This window comes from Lagenorhynchus albirostris, chromosome 3 (assembly GCF_949774975.1).
Source record: "Lagenorhynchus albirostris chromosome 3, mLagAlb1.1, whole genome shotgun sequence".
NCBI classification, from domain to species: domain Eukaryota; kingdom Metazoa; phylum Chordata; class Mammalia; order Artiodactyla; family Delphinidae; genus Lagenorhynchus; species Lagenorhynchus albirostris.
The window spans coordinates 108,728,081-108,749,742 of NC_083097.1; the positions used below are offsets into that span (position 1 = coordinate 108,728,081).

Here is a 21,662-nt window from a genome sequence, read left to right on the forward strand (position 1 = left end):
ATATCTGAATGTAAGGTACTGAGCAGTTCAAATTCATGTTGTTTAAGGGTCAACTGTATATGAGAACACTATGGCAAAAGCACTATTTTTTTCCCATAAAGTATGAGAAATATAAAATACATCAACAGACAAATAACTGAGAAAACAGTACTGCCTGAGGCAGTTTTCTTGCCATGTCCCTCAATGCATTTATTTAGAGGAAAGGGTTCTGAGAACTTAACAGATATGCCATGTATACCAACACTTAAAGAAAATAAATGTAAAACAATACATAGTCTAAGCCTTGAACAAACCTGAAAAAAAATAACATTCAATGAATATTTACTATGCAGATAGCACTCTGCAATACTATGGAAGACACAAACAGAACAAGAAATAATCTTTGCCTTTTAGGAGCTTAAAATCAGTGGTTTATATGAAATTTAGGACACTAAGCTCACGATAACGTAGATGACCCAGTTTAGGGAAGAGAAAACAGAATCTACCTGAAGATGTCAATTTGACTGTAACACCATGAAATGGAAAAGTGGTTTAGTTTTGAGCCCTGATATTAAAAGACTTCATTAAGAATTCAACCTCGTTTCTCAAGTTTAAATGAAATCAGATGACATGATCATTTACATGAGATGCTAGTAGGACAAAGAGTCCATTCAGTATTAACTATTTTCTAGTAAGGTCATCTCAGAACAAGGCAAAAGGCCGCTGTGTTCTGGATCCTTCAAATGGTAAGGAAAAAAGTCTTATTTTCTATAGTTACATCAACTACCTAGCTTTCTCAGGAAAAAGTAAAGAATTATTCCTTAAATACACTCTGAAAGTAAAACTATTAAGATCTAAACCATTTCTTACTTGGATATAACAGTATCTCTTTTTTTCTACCTCTTTCCTTCAAGTCCAGGGTACAGAACATGGATGCTCAAAGATTATTAACTAAATTGAATAGGAAAATCAAGATCCCCTTTCAGAGCTCTTATTTAAATTTTCTGATAGAAGTAGTAAAAGAAATTACCAAATTTGCAACATTTTATATATAATTGCATCCCTTTCAAGGATCAGAAAAAACTTTAAAGTGGATGAAAATGTATCGAACTTGGTATATAGTTTGATGCTACTTAGTAAAATATTTAAAAAGTCACAGTAATGGAACTTCCTTGAGTGTTTAAAAGCCTACTACATTTAAAGTTGAAAATGAAGCATATCAAAAAACAATTTCAGTATTCTTTAAAATTCTTACCACAATCATTTCTGAAGGCTCTAATACAAGACAATCACATCCTCTTTTTCCTCCAAACTGCTTACCAAAACTATAAAAACAGAAAATAATTTCTTTAGCAAAGGTTATAAATAAAATGCATCAATATAGAAAAAATGAACCCAAAAACCCCTACATGTTAACCAAGAAATTCTGATCCTATCAGGTACACTAATAAGATTTAAAAAAACAAAACAAAACAAAAACTTCCTTTTACTTGCTGAGATATATATAAGTCGTCTCAATACACAGTTGGGTCATAATTATTTTAAAAATTCTGCCTTTAACTAGTCTCTAAAACTGATTATAAAAGATATCTGCCTAATCTCAAATTCTGAACATCTATTAATATGTGTTGAATTCAGGTAAAACCATACTTACTAAAGAGTGAAGCCACAATTATGGAATATTTTTAAAAAGTAAATTTTTGAGAGTGATATTAGATAACAGATAGAAAAAAAAACTTTAAAAATACTTACACTTGAATATACTAAAAAATGTAGTGAGATGCAGAAGTGGTTTATTTTTAAAAAACAGTGTTGGAGCCACTGGCTAGCTCTTTGGAAAAAATTGAAACTGCAGTAGTACTAAAAGAAAATTTGAGTATTTTTATGTTATTTGTCTGAGAGAAAGATTTCTAAGCAAATCAAAAGAGAAAGCACTAATAAAGGAAAAAATTGATGTTTTCATTTGAAAAGACAAACTGAATTTTTTAAAAGGTGGGATATGAAAAAAATACTAGAGACACAAAAGGTCAACATACTTAATATGCAGAGTGTACATAAAAGAAATTATAAAAGCACTCTAAAATATTACAAAATGGAAGTACCATGGCTAATTATAAAATATATTATTATTACAAAAATAACTTTAAAATTCCAATAACACAAGCAAAACTATAAAAAATAAACTTAATAAAGAAATATAGAAGTCATTTATAAAAAACTACACAATTTTATTGATGGACTGAAAATAGGGCTTGATAAAAGAAGTGATATAACATACACTTACAAAGAAACTCAATATTATAAAAATGTCAATTCTCCACAAAGTATAAGGTTACATACAAATACTAGTTTATAGCCAAATCCTAATCAAAATCCAAATGAACTTACTTTTGAACATAGCAAAAAAGTCACTGCTGTTTTTTCTTAAGCAGTAGCCTGTATTATTTTTGTATTTTCCCCAAAATATTCCTACCTCATCTAATACATAAAACAATGAAAAGGAAATTTGCAAAAGTCTGCTTTCATTCAAGATGGAATAACAGGGACTGGATTTACTCGCCTATGTGAAAAAACTGGAAAATCAGACAAAACATATTAAACAACAGTTTCAAGACTTCGGAAAGCAGGCAGGACAGGGATGTGATTCCTTAGAGAGGGAATTAAAAAACTAAAATGACCCCTACGATATCCCAATTTTACTAAGTACAGGCAATCTCTAGGCCACAATGCAAGAAGGGAGAAACCTAACAGAGCCTGCCAATCTCACTGAATTGAAGAGACAGAGACAGTTTTGGGGTGCAGGTGATGGAGGAAAGATCTTTAATATTTATAGGGCAGGATAAAGGAAAGGAGGGAGCAGCAGAGAGAGAGAGGAAGAGAGACAGAAAGAACAAGAATGTGCACAAGAGGGCATGCATGAGTGCACATATGTGCTCTGGTGATCTTCAGAAAGGTTCCACTGAATCTTTGGGTGAATAATATGAAAATGTGAGAAAAATGCAAATACTAGCCACAGTGGAAAGACCACATAATACATGGAGCATCAGGTGGAATCTTCAGAAATCCATTTCCTTTGTAATGTGATAAATTAGTCCTACATTAAGGAAGTGCTGGACTCATTCAAACGAATATTAAGACTCAAAATGGATTCCAATTAGCTAAACTACATGTCAGAAGAAAGCCTAATACTACCTAAAGAAATACAGCAAAATCTGGAACCCAGCAACATAAAAGTTGCAAAGTCTGACATCCAGTAAAGCAAAACAAAAAACAGGCATGCAAATAGGAATATATAATCCACAGCCGAAGAAAAACCAATCAATAAAAACAGAACCAGAGCTGTCAGCAGTGAGGGAATCAACAGACAAGAACACCGAAACAGCTATTTCTAAGTATGCTCCAAATGTTTAAGAAACTAGAGATAAACATGAATACAACAGAGAAACAGAAGCTTAAAAAAAAAAAAAAAAGACCTAATGGAATGTTCTACCACATCACATACGTAGACACAATGTCTGGTTTTCCCATTTTTTTAGTAGTGTTAAAAATCGTTGGGCTTCCCTGATGGCTCAATGCTTAAGAATCCACCTGTCAATGCAGGGGACACAGGAAAATCCCACATGCCGCGGAGCAACTAGGCCCGTGTGCTAAAACTACTGAGCCTGCACTCTAGAGCCCATAAGCCACATCTATTGAGCCCACGCACCACAACTACTGAAGCCCGCACACCTAGAGTCCATGCTCCATAACAAGAGAAGCCACCACAATGAGAAACCCGCGCACCACAACGAAGAGTAGCCCCCACTGGCCACAACTAGAGAAAGCCCGCGCACAGCAACGAAAACCCAACGCAGTCAAAAACAAATAAATAAATAAAAAATCGTGAGTGGTTTCAGACAGTGTTAACTTGATATGTCCATTATAAAGTTTCCTCTTAATTTTCCATCTATTAGTTTTAGCATCCATTTTTGATCAGTGCCTAGACCTAAAGTATTATTAGGGGCTATTGAAAAAGGCATTTTATAATTCTAATTATTCTTACTGAATTTTTTTAACATCTTTATTGGAGTATAATTGCTTTACAATGGTGTGTTAGTTTCTGCTGTACAACAAAGTGAATCAGCTATACATATACATACATCCCCATATCTCCTCCCTCTTGCGTCCCCCTCCCACCCTCCCTATCCCACCTCTCTTAAGTGGCCAAAGCATGGAGCTGCTCTCCCTGTGCTATGCAGCTGCTTCCCACTAGCTATCTATTATACATTTGGTAGTGTATATATGTCCATGCCACTCTCTCACTTCGTCCCAGCTTACCCTTCCCCCTCCCCATGTCCTCAAGTCCATTCTCTACGTCTGTGTCTTTATTCCTGTCCTGCCTCTAGGTTCTTCAGAACCATTTTTTTGTTTTGATTCCATATATATATATGTGTCAGCATACAGTATAGAGGTTCCTTAAAAAACTAAAAATAGAACTACCATATGACCCAGCAATCCCACTACTGGGCATATACCTAGAGAAAACCATAATTCAAAAAGAGTCATGTACCACAACGTTCACTGCAGCACTATTTACAATAGCCAGGACATGGAAGCAACCTAAGTGTCCATCAACAGATGAATGGATAAAGATGATGTGGCAGGGCTTCCCTGGTGGTGCAGTGGTTGCAAGTCCGCCTGCCGATGCAGGGGACGTGGGTTCGTGCCCCAGTCCGGGAGGGTCCCGCGTGCTGTGAGTGGCTGGGCCCGTGGGCCGTGGCCGCTGGGCCTGCGCATCCGGAGCCTGTGCTCCGCAACGGGAGAGGCCGCAGCGGTGGGAGGCCCGCGTGCCGCCAAAAAACAAGAAAAAAAAGATGATATGGCACATATATACAATGGAGTATTACTCAGCCATAAAAAGAAATGAAATTGGGCTATTTGCAGTGAGATGGATGGACCTAGAGCCTGTCATACAGAGTAAAGTCAGAAAGAGAAAAACAAATACCGTATTCCTACTGAATTTATCAGCTAGAGTACTGATATAAAGAAACACTCCCTTGTGCACCACAACTAGAGCCTGCGTGCCACAACTGAGCCCTCGCACCTCAACTAGAGAAACCCGTGTGCCGCAACTAAGACCCGAAGCAGCCAAATATATATTTTTTTAAAAAAAGCAACACACTCCCTCATCAACTATTTGAGTTCCTGGTACAATAATTTACACAAGAAAGGCATGAGAAAAGCTGCAATGGAGATGACATGATTGTATATTAAGTAAATTCTATACATTCTGTTTTTAGGGAATTCCCTGGCAGTCCAGTGATTAGGACTTGGTGCTTTCACTGATGTGGCCTGGGTTGATCCTTGGTCAGGGAACTAAGATCCTGCAAGCAGCATGGCGTGGCCAAAATAAAACAAAATAAAGTATTAAAAGGAAAGAAATAAGTGAATTTACCAAGGTTGAAGGATACAAGCTTAATATCCAAAAGTCAACCCTTTTACTGTATGTTAGCAATGAAAAATCTGAAATATCTTTTAATTTCATTAAAGGCAGAAAAACACAGAAAACTTGAGATAAATTTACCAAAACATGAACAAGACCTGTACAAAACTGCCAACTAAAACACTATAAAACATTGCCAAGAAAATTAAAGATGTCCCAAATAAAATAAGATATCTCTTGTTTATGGATTGAAACGTTCTACAAATTCAATATAATCAACAAGTTGCCTTAGAGAAACTGACACAATGATTCTATTTACATAAAAATGTAAAAGACCTAAAATAGCTAAACCAATTCTGGAAAACAAGAACAAAGGTGGAATATTTTATATTTCAAGATATACTTTTATAAAGCTAGAATACTCAAGATAGTATGGCATCAGATTAACTTATAGATCAATAAAACAGGAGAGAAAACAAAATCAGACCCATATATACAAATTCAACTGATTTTCTGACAAAAGTGCCAAGGGAATTCAATGGGGGAAAAGATATTATTTTCTATAAATGGTGATGAAACAACCAGATATCAATACAGAAAAAAAGATCTTAACACCATAAACAAAAATTAGAAATGGATCGGAGAATATAAATGAAACAATGGAAATTATAAAATTCTCATCACAACAGACTTTTTGTACATGTCCTCGACAAGGGTTAGGAAGCTTCCTTCCACATATCTAATATTTTAAAAATTTCATCATGAACGGGCTTTGGGTTTTATCTGTTTTGGGTTTTTTTCTGTTTACTGAAAAGATCATGTAGTTTTTGTCTATTTTCTTTACTAATGGAGAATACTGCATTAATTGTTTTATGGATGTTAAAATTCCTTGCTCTCCTTGGATAAACCCAATTTGGTCACAATGTCTAATACTTTTAATACATTCCTGGATTTGATTTGTTGTTATTTTGTTAATGATTTCTGCATGTATATTCAGGAGAAATAACAATTTGCAGTTTTCTTATGATACTACATCATCAGGACAATACTATACTCATAAAAGAGATTGAAAATGTTCCTTCTTCCCCTATTTCTTCATTAAATATTTGAAAACACAAGCAGTAAAGCCATCTGGGCCTAGGCGTTTCTTTGTGGGAATATATATAATTATTAATTTATTAATTTATTTACTTTTTATAAGTATATTCAAAGTGTCTAATTCTTTTTGAGTGCATTTACAGTAACCTTTTTAAGATTTGCCCAATTTGTTGGTATACGCTGGCTCATAAAATCCCCTAACAATACTTTTAATTTCTGTAGGATGGTAATATCCCCTTTCAATGCCTGATTTTAAAAATCTGTGTCTTCTTTTTTAAAAGATCAGTCTAACTCAAGGTTTAACAATTTTGTTGATCTTTTCAAAGAACTAGCTTTTCATTTCATTGATTTCTCTCTACTGTTTTTTATTTCACTGATCTCCACTCAAACTTTACTTCTGTTCACTGGGTTTACTTTGTTATTCTTATTGTTAAGCTGTAAACTTAAGATGATTGAATTGAGACCATACATTTCTCATAAAAGTGCTATAAATTTCCCTCTAAGGTCCTTCAGTTGAATTCCATCAATTACGATGCATGTTCATCTTCATTCATTTCACAATATTTTCTAATTTCTGTTGTCAACTCTTCCCTGACCTGTGGGTCATTTACAAAGGCACTGTTTCAATTTCCACATTCTGCTGATATTTATAATTCAACTCCAACATACTCAGAGGACAAACTCTGTATGATTTCAATCCTTTTTAATTTACTGAGACTTGTTTTATGGCCTAGAATATGCTCTATATTGGAGAATGATCTCTTAAGTCTAAAAAAAATTATGTATCAGATCAAAGTGGTTAATAATATTTAAGTTTTATCTTTATTAATTTTTCAGTCTAGCAATTCTATCACTTACTGAGAGTAGAGTTTTCAAATCTCAGCCATAACTGTTGATATGATTATGTGATTTTTCTTTAGTCCGTTGATGTGATGGATTAATTGATTTTTGATTGTGAACCAGCCTTGTATACCTGAGTTAAATCCCACTTGGTTACAGTGTGCAATTCTTTTTATTCATTTCTACCATATCTCAATCTGGTTCTTATGTTTGCTCTGTCTCTTCCAACTGTGTCTTTTGCCCTTCAGAAGTCCTTGTAATTTTTTCTTGCTAGTCAGACATGATGTACTGGATAAAAAGAATTGCTGTAATTAGGCCTTTAGTCATATGCCAGTAAGGTGTGAAGGAAGGGGAAGTATTTTACAGTTCTATGATTAGGTCTCATTCCTTTAGTGAGCCTTTGCCTGTGGATTGTAAACTTCACACATTTCTCAGTTTTTTTCCTTCTTTTAGGTGGGACAGGATTGCTAGAGTGGGCTAGCGCTGAGTTACTTCCCTTTCTCCATACAAAAAGCTAGAGCCAACATGAGTTGGGTATTCCCTTTCTGCAGGTCTGTTAGGCTCTGGTGGAATAGTTTCTCCTAACAACAGACATTCTTAAGAAGAATGTTCTGGCATATTTCAAAATGGTTCCTTTTTCCTTCCCCCTGCCAGGAGCACATGGGCTTTTTCTCTGTTATTCAGCATGAGAACCTGGCAGAGATCCATGAGGTAAAACTCAAAGTGTGGAGATCCCTTCAATGACTGTGTCTCCCTGGATTTTTTAACTCTCAGAGTAGTCCATACTGAGCTTCCAGCAGTTCATCAATTACAGTTCAATTGGGGCTTCCCTGGTGGTGCAGTGGTTGAGAGTCCGCCTGCCGATGCTGGGGACACGGGTTCGTGCCCCGGTCCGGGAAGATCCCACATGCTGCGGAGCGGCTGGGCCCGTAAGCCATGGTCACTGAGCCTGCGCGTCCGGAGCCTGTGCTCCGCAACGGGAGAGGTCACAATGGTGAGAGGCCCGCGTACCATGAAAACAAAAAACAAAACACAATTACAGTTCAATTTTCCCTACCCTGGCACTAGCTCCCTCAGAGACTGCTGCTTTAAATTTTGATTTTCTGTGTCTGTCTGTCATTCTAATTTGGGGACAGCAGATTGCCCTTGTTACCTCACTTCCCTTATGGATCTAAGAAAGGTTACTGATTTTTCAGTTCAACTTTTTACTTGTTATTAGGACAGAGTGGCAGTTTCCAAGATTCTTACATGGCCTAGTAGAAACTGGGAAGTCCAGGAATATTTTGAATCTACAGATTAATTTGGGGAGACTTGCACTTAATAATATTTCATCTTCCAGTGTATGAACATGGATTGTTTCTACATATATTTATATCTTCTTTAATTTCACTTAGTAATATTTTACATTTTTCATTTTACAGTAAGTCCTCTACATACAAACCTTCAAGTTGTGAAATTTCAAAGATGGGAACATGGGTTTGCATGTCCAATCACATAAGTTAGTTTACATGCCTGGCATACACTGTCATGTGCGTGCATCCTCTACAAGTGTTTGTGCTTTTGTGTACTTTACTGTATAGTACTGTATAAAGTACAGTAGTACAGTATCTTTATTTCAAGCCCAGGATGTCCGGAAGTAGGCATAAAAGCAGTGGTGATGTAGCTGGTACTGTACTGTTGTACTTTTCAAGGTACTGTACTGTAAAATTAAAAATGTTCTCTTTATTTTTTGTGTATTATTTGTGTGAAAAGTATTATAAACCTACTACAGTACAGTACTATATAGCTGACTGTGTTAGTTGGGTACCTAGGCTAACTTTGTTGGACTTATACAAACAAGCTCTCAGAATGGAACTCGTTTGTATGTAGGGGACTTACTGTATAAATTTTACACTTTATAAAATTAATTAAATTTTAATTAATTGTTAAATTACTTAATATTTTTTCTTTTTGATGCTATTCTGAATGGCACTGTTTCCTTAATTTCATTTTTATTTTATTCATTGCTAGTATAAAGAAATACAATTGGTTTTTATACATTGATCTTATATCCTGTGACCCTGATATACTCTAAGTTCTAGTAGTTAAGTTTGTAGGTCCTTAAAGCTTTCTACATAGAGAAACTGGTAAAGGCAGTTTTATTTCTTCCTTCCCATTCCATAAGTAACACCCAATCATGATAAAACTCTCAATAAACCAGGAATGGAGGGGAACTTCCTCAACTTGATAATGACTATCAACAAAGCACCAACAGCTAGTATCCCACTTAATGGTGAGAAACTCAATGCTTTACCAAGAACAGGAACTTAGTAATGATGTTCCCTCTCAACCACCGCTTTCAAGATGGTATTGGAAGTCCTAGCTAATATAATAAGATAAGGAAATAAAAGGTATACAGATGGGAAGGAAGACATAAAACTGTCCTTGTTCTCAGATGACATGATCATCTATGGAGAAAACCTGAAAAAACTGACAAAGAAAACTCCTAAAACTAATAAGTCATTATAGCAAGGTTGCAGGATACAAGGTTAATATACAAAAGTTAACTGCTTTCCTATATACCAGCAAGAACATGTAAAATTTGAAATAAAAAACACAATGCCATCTGCATTAGTATCCCCCCAAAATGAAATAGTTGACCCTTGAACAACACAGGGGTTAGGGGTGCCAAAACTTCCTCTGTCAAAAATCTGAGTTCAGGGCTTCCCTGGTGGCGCAGTCATTGACAGTCCGCCTGACGATGCAGGGAACGCGGGTTCGTGCCCCGGTCCGGGAAGATCCCACATGCAGCGGAGTGGCTGGGCCCGTGAGCCATGGCCGCTGAGCCTGCGAGTCCGGAGCCTGTGCTCTGCAACGGGAGAGGCCACAGCAGTGAGAGGCCCGCGTACCAAAAAAAAAAAAAAAAAAAAAAAAAAAAAATCTGAGTTCAGCCCTCCATACCGGCAGTTCCACATCTGCTAATGCAATCAACCTCGAATCCTGTAGTACTGCAGAATTTAGTGAAAAGTATCTACATGTAAGTGGACCTGTGTTCAAACCAGTGTTCTCCAAGGGTCAACTGTACTATAGTAAAAATCTAACAAAATCTACATAAAATCTGTATGATGAAAATTACAAAACTCTGGAAAAAAATATCAAAGAACTAAATAAATGAAGAGATAGTCCATGTTCATGGACAGGAAGACTCAATGTTGTGAAGATGTCAGTACTTCCCACTTGATTTATAGACCTAACACAATCCCAGTCAGAATTCCAGAAAGTTATTTTGTGGATAAATAGTCAACACAACATTGATAGAGAAGAACAAAATAAAGGGCTGATGTTACCAGACTTCTAGATTTACCACAAAGCTATAGTAATCAAGACAGTGTGGTAATGGTGAAAAAATACATAAATGGAACAGAATAGAGAGTCCAGGAATAGACCTCAATAAATATAGTCAACTGATCTTCGACAAAGGAGCAAAGGCAGCACATTGGAGCAAAGTTAATCTTTTTAACAAATGATGCTGAAACAACTGTATATCCACATGTAAAAAAATAATTTAGACACATACTTCACAAAAATTAACTCAAAATGGACCACAGACCTAAATGGAAAAATGCAAAAGTATAAAATTCTAGAAGATAACACAGGAGAAAACCTAGATGACTCTGGCTATAGCAACGACTTTTGCAACTACAATACTAAAGGCATGATACATAAAGTACTAATAGAGAAGCTGAAGTTCATTAAAATTAAAAACTTCTGCTCTACAAAACACATAGTTAAAAGAGTAAGACAAGCCACAGACTGGGAGAAAATATTTGAAAAGGTAATTCTGATACAATAAGTCCCCCTACATATGGACTGTCAAGCGTGAACTTTCAAAGATGCGAACGTTTGCATGTCCAATCACCTAAGTTAATTCACCTGTCTGGCATACACTGTCGCGTGCGTGCATCCTCTACAAGTGGCTGTGCATTTCTGTACTTTACTGTGCAGTACGTATAGAGTACAGTAGTACAGTATCTTTATTTCAAGCCCAGGATGTCCAGAAGCAAGTGTAAAAGCAGCAGTGATGTAGCTGGTACTGCTAAGAAGCACCAGCTGTTGTACTGTACTACTGTACTTTTCAAGGTACTGTACTGTAAGATTAAAAATGTTTTATTTTTTGTTTGATTTTTATGTATTATTTGTGTGAAAAGTATTATAAACCTATTACAGTACAGTACTATATAGCTGATTGTGTTAGTTGGGTACCTAGGCTAACTTTGTTGGACTTAAGAACAAATTGGACTTACGAATGCACTCTTGGACCAGAACTCATTCATATGTAGGGGGCTTACTATAAAGGACTGTTATCTAAAACATACAAATAACTCTTAAAACAACAATAAGAAAACAAACAACATAATTAAAAAATGGGCCAAAGACCTTAACAGACACTCCACCAAAGAAGATATACAGATGACAAGTAAGCACATGAAATAATGTTCCTTATCATATGTCATTAGGGAAGTGCAAATTAAAGCAACAAGATACCACTACGCCTTATGAGAATGGCCAAAATCCAGAACACTGACAACACCAAATGCTGGCTAGGATGTGGATCAACAAGAACTCTCATTCACTGCTGCTAACAATGCAAAATGGTACAGCCACTCTGGAAGACAGCTTGGCAATTTCTTACACAACTAAAAATATTCTTACCACATGACAGTAATTATGTTCCCTGGGTATTTACCAAAGGAGTTGAAAATTTATGTCCACAGAAACACTTGCACCTGTATGTTTCAGCAACTTTATTCATAACTGCAAAAACTTGGAAGCGACCAAGATATCCTTCAGCATGTGAATGGATAAATAAACTATGGTACATTCAGATGACAGACTATTATTCAGTGCTGAAAGAAATGAGCTGTTAAGCTATGAAAAGACATGGAGGAAACTTATATGTATATTTCTGAGTGAAAGAACCGAATCTGAAAACACTACATACGGGTATGATTTCAACTATATGACACTGTGGAAAATGCAAAACTATGAATACAATAAAAGGCAGTGGTTGCCAGGGGTTGGCGGAAGGGAGGAATTAACAGGTAGAACTCAGAGGAATTTTAGGGCTGGGAAACTACTGTACGACACTATTGGGTTGGTCAAAAAGTGCCTTCGGCTTTTAAGTAAAAATAAAAGACACATTTTTCATTCTTGCCAAAAACTTTATTGAACAACGTATTCACTGTTTTGTTCCACTACCTTCTGACATTTTTCAGGCAACTTCATAATTCCATCTTCCCAAAACTTTTTATCTTTTTGAGCAAAGAACTGTTCCAGGTGCCTTTTACAGTCTTACAGAAAATGGAAATTTTTTCCATTAAGAGAATTTTGTAAAGACCGAAATAAATGGAAATCAGAAGGTGTCATGTCTGGTGAATGCGGCAGATGAATGAGAACTTCCCCGCCAAGCTGTAACAGTTCTTGCCTGGTCATAAAAAAAAGCATGCGGTCTTGCGGTATCCTGATGGAAGATTATGCGCTTTCTGTTGACTAATTCTGGACACTTTTCATCAAGTGCTGCTTTCAATTGGTCTAACTGGGAGCAGTACTAGTTGGAATTAATCGTTTGGTTTTCCGGAAGGAGCTCGTAATAGAGGACTCCTTTCCAATCCCACCATATACACAACATCACCGTCTTTGGAAGACCGGCCTTTGGTGTGGTTGGTGGTGGTTCATTTCGCTTGCCTCACGATCTCTTCTGTTCCACGTTAGTGTACAGTATCCGCTTTTCATCTCCCATCACAATTTGTTTTAAAAATGGAACGTTTTCATTACGTTTAAGTAGAGAATCACATGCAGAAATATGGTCAAGAAGGTTTTTTTTGCTTAACTTATGTGGAACCCAAACATCAAAGCGATTAACATAACTAAGCTGGTGCAAATGATTTTCAACACTTGATTTGGATATTTTGAATATCTTGGCTACCTCCTGCGAGGTATAATGTTGACTGTTCTCAATTAATGTCTCGATTTGATCACTATCAACTTCAACTGGTCTACCTGACCGTGGAGCATCATCCAGCAAGGAATCTCCAGCATCAAACTTCACAAACCACTTTTGACATGTTCGATCAGTCACAGCACCTCCTCCAAACACTGCACAAATCTTTGTGTGTTTCAGTTGTGTTTTTACCTTTCTTGAAATAATAAAGCATAATATGACAAAAAATGTTGCTTTTTTCTTCCATCTTCAATATTAAAATGGCTGCACAAGAATTCACCAATTTTGGTAAGTTTTTAAAAAATGCACGCTGATATGACAGCTGTCACATACAATCTAACAAAATTGCTTCGAATGAAGTTTAAGACAACTAAGTGCTACTAGAGCCATCTTATGAGAAAAAAATGAATTAAACTTTTGGCCAACCCAATATAATGGTGGAAATATATTTGTCCAAACACAGAATGTACAATACCAAGAGTGAACCCTATCATAAACTATGTACTTTGGGTGATAATGATGTGGCAATGCAGGTTCATCAACCATAACAAATGTACCACCTCGGTGAGAGAAGTTCATAATGGTGTAGGCTATGCATGAGTAGGGGCAGAGAGTATATGAAAAATCTCCATACCTTCTGTTCCACGCTGTAAACCTAAAATTGCTGTAAAAAACACAGCCTATTTTGAAATAAACAATAAATCATTTCTTATGAAAAACCCATCAGGATTTATAAATCAACAAGCAGATCCTTATATCTATATGGAAAAACAAAGGATCTAAAATAATCAAAACCATTCTAAAAATGATCAAAGTTGTGAGACCTACAATACTGATTTGACAACTTACAACAAGCCACAATAATTAAGACAGCAGATTGGTACCAAGATAGAAAAATAGTTAAATGGAACAGAGTAAATATTAGTTCAGAATAAACAAACATATATATGGTCTACTGATTTTCAACAAAGGTACCGAGGCAATTCAATGCCTTTTCATCAAATGGCACTGGGTCAACTGGCTATCCTTAAGCAAAAACAAAAAGAAACAGAAACAAAAACAAAACCAAAAGTGAAGTTATAATAGACACAGGCCAAAATATAACAGCTGAAACTGAAAACTTTCTAGAAAAGAATCATAAGAGAAAATAATTGTGAGATTAGGTTAAACAAAGATTTCTTAGATATGACATCAAAACCTCAATCCTCTAAAGAAAAAAACAATAAATTGAATTTCATCAAAATGCAAAATATTTGTGCTTCAAAAGATACTATGAAGAAAAGGAAAAGACAAGCCACAGAAAAAAGAAAATACACACAAATCATATATCTGATAAAGAACTTGTATCCAAAACATCTAAGTTCTTAAAACTTGATAAGACCAAAAAAAACACAATTAAAAATCATACATCTCATAAAAAACTTGTATCCAAAGCATATAAATTCCTACAACTTGATAAGACAGAAAATGTAAATGAAAAATGGAGAAACACTTTTAACAGACATTTCAACAAAGGTATAGGAATGCTTAATAAGCACATGAAAATATCCTCAACAATACTAGTCACTACTGAAATGCAAGTTTAAATCACTGAGATACTGTTAACCACATATTAGAATGGTAATAATCAAAAGACTGTCAATATCAAGTAATGGAGAGGATGTAGAAAAACTAGATCCATGATATGTTCCTGGTCAGTATGTAAAATAATAGTCATCTTTTAAGCAATTTGCCCCTTTCCTCAAAACTTAAATATATATTTATACGACACAGAAGTTCCACCCCCGGATATCTACAAAAGAAACAAAAATACACAGCCCATGTAAAGCCTTGTATGTGAATCTTTATAGCAGCATTATCCATAAAAGCCCCTAAAATAAAACAATAAAAACTTTCAAAATTTTCATCTCATGAATGGCTAGACAAAATGTGAAACTTTATAGAATAAAATACAATTTAACAATTTAAAAAAAGGAAAAGCTACAGCTGTTATGGGCTAAAACAGGGATGAACCTCAAAAACATTATGCTAAGTGAAAAAAGTCAAAACAAAATACCACTTTTAAATATTTGCAGGAGGTAGATATTGAGACAGAAAGTGTATCAGATTAACTGCAAAAGAGCATGAGGAACTTTTTCAAGTAATGCAAGTCTTCTAAAACTGTGGTGCACCAATGTATACATTAATTATAAAGTATTAAACTGTAAACTTATGATGGGTGAATTTTTTTTTTTTTTGCAATACGCAGGCCTCTCACTGCTGTGGTCTCTCCCATTGCGGAGCACAGCCTCCGCACGTGCAGGCTCAGCGGCCATGGCTCACAGGCCCAGCCGCTCTGCGTCATGTGGGATCCTCCCGGACCGGGGCACTGCATCGGCAGGCGGACTCTCAACCACTGCGCCACAAGGGAAGCCCACGATGGGTGAATTTTATGCTATGTAGATTACACACCAGTAAAGTTATTTTAAGAAAACTGTCTGGGACTTCCCTCGTGATGCAGCGGTTAAGAATCCGCCTGCCAATGCAGGGGATGTGGACGGGTTCGATCCCTGGTCCGGGAAGATCCCACATGCCGCGGAGGAACTAAGCCCGCGCACCACAACTACTGAGCCTGTGCTCTAGAGCCCATGAGCCACAACTACTGAGCCTGCATGCTGCAACTACTGAAGCCCACGCACCTAGAGCCCATGCTCTGCAACAAGAGAAGCCACCGCAATGAGAAGCCCCTGCACCACAACGAAGAGTAGCCCCCACTTGATGCAACTAGAGAAAGCCCACACTCAGCAACAAAGACCCAACACAACCAAAAATAAATATATAAATAAAACTCTTATTAAAAAAAAAAGAAAACTACGAATATACAAAAGAGAATATTTACAAACTTGGAGTAGGCAAAGATTAGTTAAAACACATAAGTACTTCAAATAAAAGGAAAAAAATCATCCTTTGGACGATATCACACTTAAAGAAGTTACCACTGAAAAATAAAAAGGCAAGACACAATCTGGGAAAAATATCTGCAATACACATAACTCACAAAGAGCTTTTATGTATGATATATAAATTACTAATATAACTCAAAAATAAAAAGACCACCTCAAAGGAATTGAGTCAACTTTCCACAAAAGATACATGAATGGTCAATAACTACATGCAAAAATGATAAATATGATTAGTTATCATGGAAATGAAAATTTATACCAAAATGAAATCTCATTACATACACACCAGAATAGCTAAAATTAAAAGACTGACCATCATTTCAAGTGTTGAAGAGGATGCTGAGCAAATGGAATTCTCAAAAACTGGTAGTGGGAATGTAAATGATAACACCACTCAACAAAACATTTTGGCAGTTTTTTTAAAAAGTTAAACATATCTACGATACAACTCAGCCACTGTATTCCTAGGTATTTACTTAAGGAAAAAAAGAAGCACCTTTTCATACAAAGATTTGTACATCAATGTTCACAGGTGCTTTATTTGTAACAGCCAAAAAATAGAAACAAACTTCATGGCTTTCGATAGATGAATGGATAAATACCTTGTGGTATATCCACACAATGGAATATACTGAGCAAATTTACAAAATGAGCTACTGATATACACAGCAACATGAAGGAATCCCCAAAACATTATGCTAAGTGAAAAATCTTAGCTATAAAAAACTATACAATATATTATTCCAATTATATAAAATAGCAGGAATTATATAAAATAGTAAACTGATCTATATGCCAGAAAGCAGAGCAGTGGTTGCCTAATAATGAGGGTGCAGGAAAGCAGAGATTACAAACAGGCAACTAGATAAAGGACATGTACGAAAAATTTAGAGTTATGATTATACTTGGTGAAAAACTCAATGTTTCCACCTTTCCATCACCAACTCCCCTTTTGGACTGAGAACAAGTAAAAGATGTCTACTTTTACTATGTCTCTTCAACATTGTACTGTAGTTTCTTCCCAGTGCAACAAGGCAGGAAAACAGGTGTGGGAGAGGGGGCAGGCATTCACATTAGGAAAAGAAAGAAGCAAAACTGTCTATTCACAGATGACAAAATCACTTATTTAGAAAATCCTAAAAACCTATAAAACAGCTACTGGAACTCATATATGAATTTAGTTAGGATACAAAATGTAAGATCAACATATGCAACACCTGAACACTGAATACTACAAAACGTTGCTGTGAGAAATTTAAGAAGACCTAAGTTAATAAGAGTGATGCACCTTGTTCATGGTTCAAGAGTTGACTGTTAAAATGTCAACATTCCCCAAACTGGTCTAAAGATTCAATGCATTCCCCATCAAAATCCCAGGCTTTTTTTTTTTTAATTAACAAACTGATTCCAAAATTCATATGGAATTATAAAAAACCTATAGTAACCAAAAGAACTTGGCGAAGTTGGAGGACCCATACTACCTTATTCTGTCATTTATGATAAAGCTACAGTTGTCAGGATAATGTGGTACTGGCACCAGGTAGAAAAATAAATCAATTAAATTTAAACAAATACAAAATAAAAAGTTGAGATCACTGGTTTGCAGGGCAGAAATAGAGACACAGATGTAGAGAACAAACGTATGGACACCAATGGGGGAAACTGGTGTGGGGGTGGTGTTGGTGGTGGGATGAACTGGGAGATTGGGATTGACATATATACACTAATATGTATAAAATGGGTAACTAATAAGAACCTGCTGTATAGAAAAGTAAATAAAATTCAAAAAAAAAAGTTCACACCCAAAAAAAAAATTTTTAACAAATATGCAAAGGTAATTCAGAGAAAGGATAGTTTTGTCAACAAATACTGCTGGACTAATTGAATATGCATAGGTAAAAAACTGAAATTAGATCCATATATCACACCATGTAAAAAAACTAGCTCTAAGTAGATCACAGACCTAAACAGATTATAGTAAAATCTAAAACTATAAAACTTGCAGAAGAAATTATTGAAGATAATTCTTAGTGACCTTGGGTTAATAAAAGATTTCTTACATACAACAAAAGCACAGTTCATTAAAGAAAAAAAAACTTGATAAACTGCACTTCATCAAAATTAAGTTCTTCAGCACTTTGAACAGCAATTAACAGATGAAAAACACAATCCACAGATTGGCAGAAAATATTTGCAAGTTACACATCTGTTAAAGGACTTGTAGGGCTTCCCTCGTGGCACAGTGGTTGAGAGTCCGCCTGCTGATGCAGGGGACGCGGGTTCGTGCCCCGGTCCGGGAAGATCCCACATGCCGCGGAGCGGCTGGGCCCGTGAACCATGGCCACTGAGCCTGCGCGTCCAGAGCCTGTGCTCCGCAACAGGAGAGGCCACAACAGTGAGAGGCCCGCGTACCACAAAAAAAAAAAAAAAAAAAAAAGGACTTGTATACGGCATATATAAAGAACTTCTGAAACTCAAAAATAAGAAATTAAACAACTCTGCCAACGCCCCCACCCCCCACACACATAAGCCACCCTTCCCCAAATGGGCAAGATTCAAAAGGACACTTCACAAAAGATGTATGATTGACAAATAAGCACAAGAAAAGATGCCCACCATCATTAGTCTTTAGGAAAATGCAAATTTAAATCACAATCAGGTATCACCACATACAAATTACGATATGTTAACTTAAAAATACTGACCTTACCAAGTGTTAGTAAGGATATGATGCGGAACAGCTGGAACTCTCATGTGCTGCTGGATGTTTAACTATAGACTATAATAACATCACTAGCTATTCCTAGGTATATACTCAAAATAAATCAAAGTATGTGTCTACATGAAGACTTCTAACCCAGCTATTCCATTGCTAAAAAGTTACTCAAGAGAAATGGAAGCATATGTCCATATAAAGACTTGGACACAGATGTTCATAGCAACACTAGTTACAAATAGGATAAAACCTAAATGTCCACCAGTAGTTGAATGCTAAACAAATAGTGATATATCCAAAAAAAAGGATACTGCAATAGAAGTTAAATATTGATATGCATAACATGGATAAACCTCAACATGATTTTACTGAGTGTAAGAAACCAGAGAAGAGTACATATTATATGCTTCACCTTATATAAAATTCTAAAAAATGTAAACTGATTTATAGTGACACCCCCCCCCAAAAAAAATAACAGTGATTCAGTGATCTCTAGGGATGAAGGGACAGAGCAAGGAAGGATGAGTAAGGTTTACAAAGAGGCCTGAGGAAATTTTGATGGGGTTGGACATGTTCACTATCTTTATTGGTAGTTTTATGGGTGTATACATATGTCAAACTTATCAAATTATAACTTTAAATATGTGCAGTTTAGTTTATGTCAATTATACCTTAATAAAGTTGTTAAATAGGACAGACTTAAGGAACTGAAAATGCAAATCAAATGAGATAAAAATGCATGCAATACCTGTCAGCTTGCATCATGAATGTATTCCAGATTTCTACAATAATAAAGACTAATAACTCAACCTTAAAACAGGCACGCACGCGCACACACACACACAAACTTAAAGAGATACCTCACAAAAGAATATAGGGGAAGCAATGGCCAATAAGCACAAGGAAAAGTGCTCAATATCATTATTCAGCAGGAAAATGAAAATTAAACTAATTCACAGTGACTAGAATAGCTAATCTAAGACTGGGGACACCACATGTTGATGACTACGTAAAAACAGGAACAAAACTCTTATCCATTGCTGGTAGGAGTCTAAAATGGTACAACCACTGTGAAACACAGTTCAGCAGTTTCTCACTAATAGTTTCTCTATTAAACTTCAAGACACATTATAAAGCTATGATAATTACAACAATGTGGTATTCAAGCAGGATAAACAAAACATAATGGAATAGGAGCCCAGAAGTAGGCACACAAACATGTGGATATTTGATTTTTGAAAAAGGTGGCACTGAATGAGAGTGGGAGAAGAACATAAAGGAATCCACATGGAAAATCATGCAACACTATGCCATACTCAAAAACCAATTCTAAGTAGACTACAGGTCTAAATGTGAAAGAAAAACGAGAAAAATTCTAGAAAGTAAAAAAGGAAAATACCTTCATGATCTCAGCTACAGAAATATCTTTTAAGCAAAGAAGACAAAAAGGAAAAGACTGAATTGCTCTATTTAGAGTTAAGAACTTGTGCTCATCCAAAGACATTACTAAAAGAATAAATAATACAAGGCACAGAGTAGGGAAAAGATATGTGTAATATAAATAACCAAGCAAGAATTTTTATTCAGAATACACAAAGAATTTCCACATCTCAATAACAAAAACACAATGCATTAGAAAAATGAGGAACAGACTTGAAGAAGCACTTTACAAAAGAGGTTATTTAAATGAGAATGTACTCACTCATCAACAAGCAGTAATATGCAAAGCAAAACTAAGAGATACACACACATACACACACACACACACACAACACACTCAACAGAATAACTGAAATTAAGCAGTCAAAAAAATAAAAAATGACAATACTAAGTGTTGTTAAGGATGTGGAACAATAGGAATTCTCATGCACTGCTCCTGGGTGTGTAAATTGGTACATCCACTTTGGAATACAACTTGCAATGAACAATTAAAGCTGAAAACAGGCACATCCTATAAGCCAACAATTTTCTGATAGGTATACCTACAGAAATATAACATGTGCATCTAATGTACAAGAATGTTCACAGCTGCTTTACTTTTAATAGCCCTCAACTATGGAAACAATGAAATACTCTATGAGAATGAACTAACTACATGCATAACACAGATGAATCTCATAAACATAACACTAGGCCAAAGAAGGTATATAAAAAGAATGGAAGAGTATATTCCTGTTAAGTTCAAAAGTAACCAAAACTAAACTACAGTACATATCCTCAGGCTAAAATTCTATAGCTATTCAAGATTGATTAAAATTTAGGAAAACGATGATCTTTGGGGGGAAAGCAAGAGAGTTGATTTGAGGAACGACAAGCAAGGATCCTTCCAGGGTGCTGACAAATTTCAATTTCTTGATCTGAGGGTAGTGATTAGGCAAATGTTCAATTTATACTAATTTATTAACATGTACATTTAGGTTATCTGCACTTTTCCCCATTTATTTCACAATAAAGGAGTTAAAACTACTGAATAAACTTCCAACTTGGGTCAGAAATAGGAAAAATAAGAATATGTATTTGTTTTTGTTCACATATATTTAAAAAATCTAGAAAGATATGTAAGACGTTAATAAAAGTGGTTAGCTTTCTACACAGGTGGGTTGAATGGCGTGGATAATAATAAAAGTGGGAAAAATACTTCTTAAAGTACAACTTGTTACACTGTTTTGACTTTCGAACAGTATA

At 35.7% G+C, this 21,662-nt stretch overlaps 1 protein-coding gene across 3 annotated transcripts in view; it reads right to left on the reverse strand.

Moving 5' to 3' along the window:
* RAPGEF6 (Rap guanine nucleotide exchange factor 6) overlaps window positions 1-21,662 on the reverse strand; it is a 219,340-nt gene that overhangs the window by 158,604 nt on the left and 39,074 nt on the right. For all 3 annotated transcript variants that reach the window (XM_060143537.1, XM_060143536.1, XM_060143538.1), the window contains exon 5: window positions 1,235-1,304. In XM_060143537.1, the coding sequence (XP_059999520.1) occupies window positions 1,235-1,304 (70 nt within the window). The remainder of the gene's footprint in view (window positions 1-1,234; window positions 1,305-21,662) is intronic.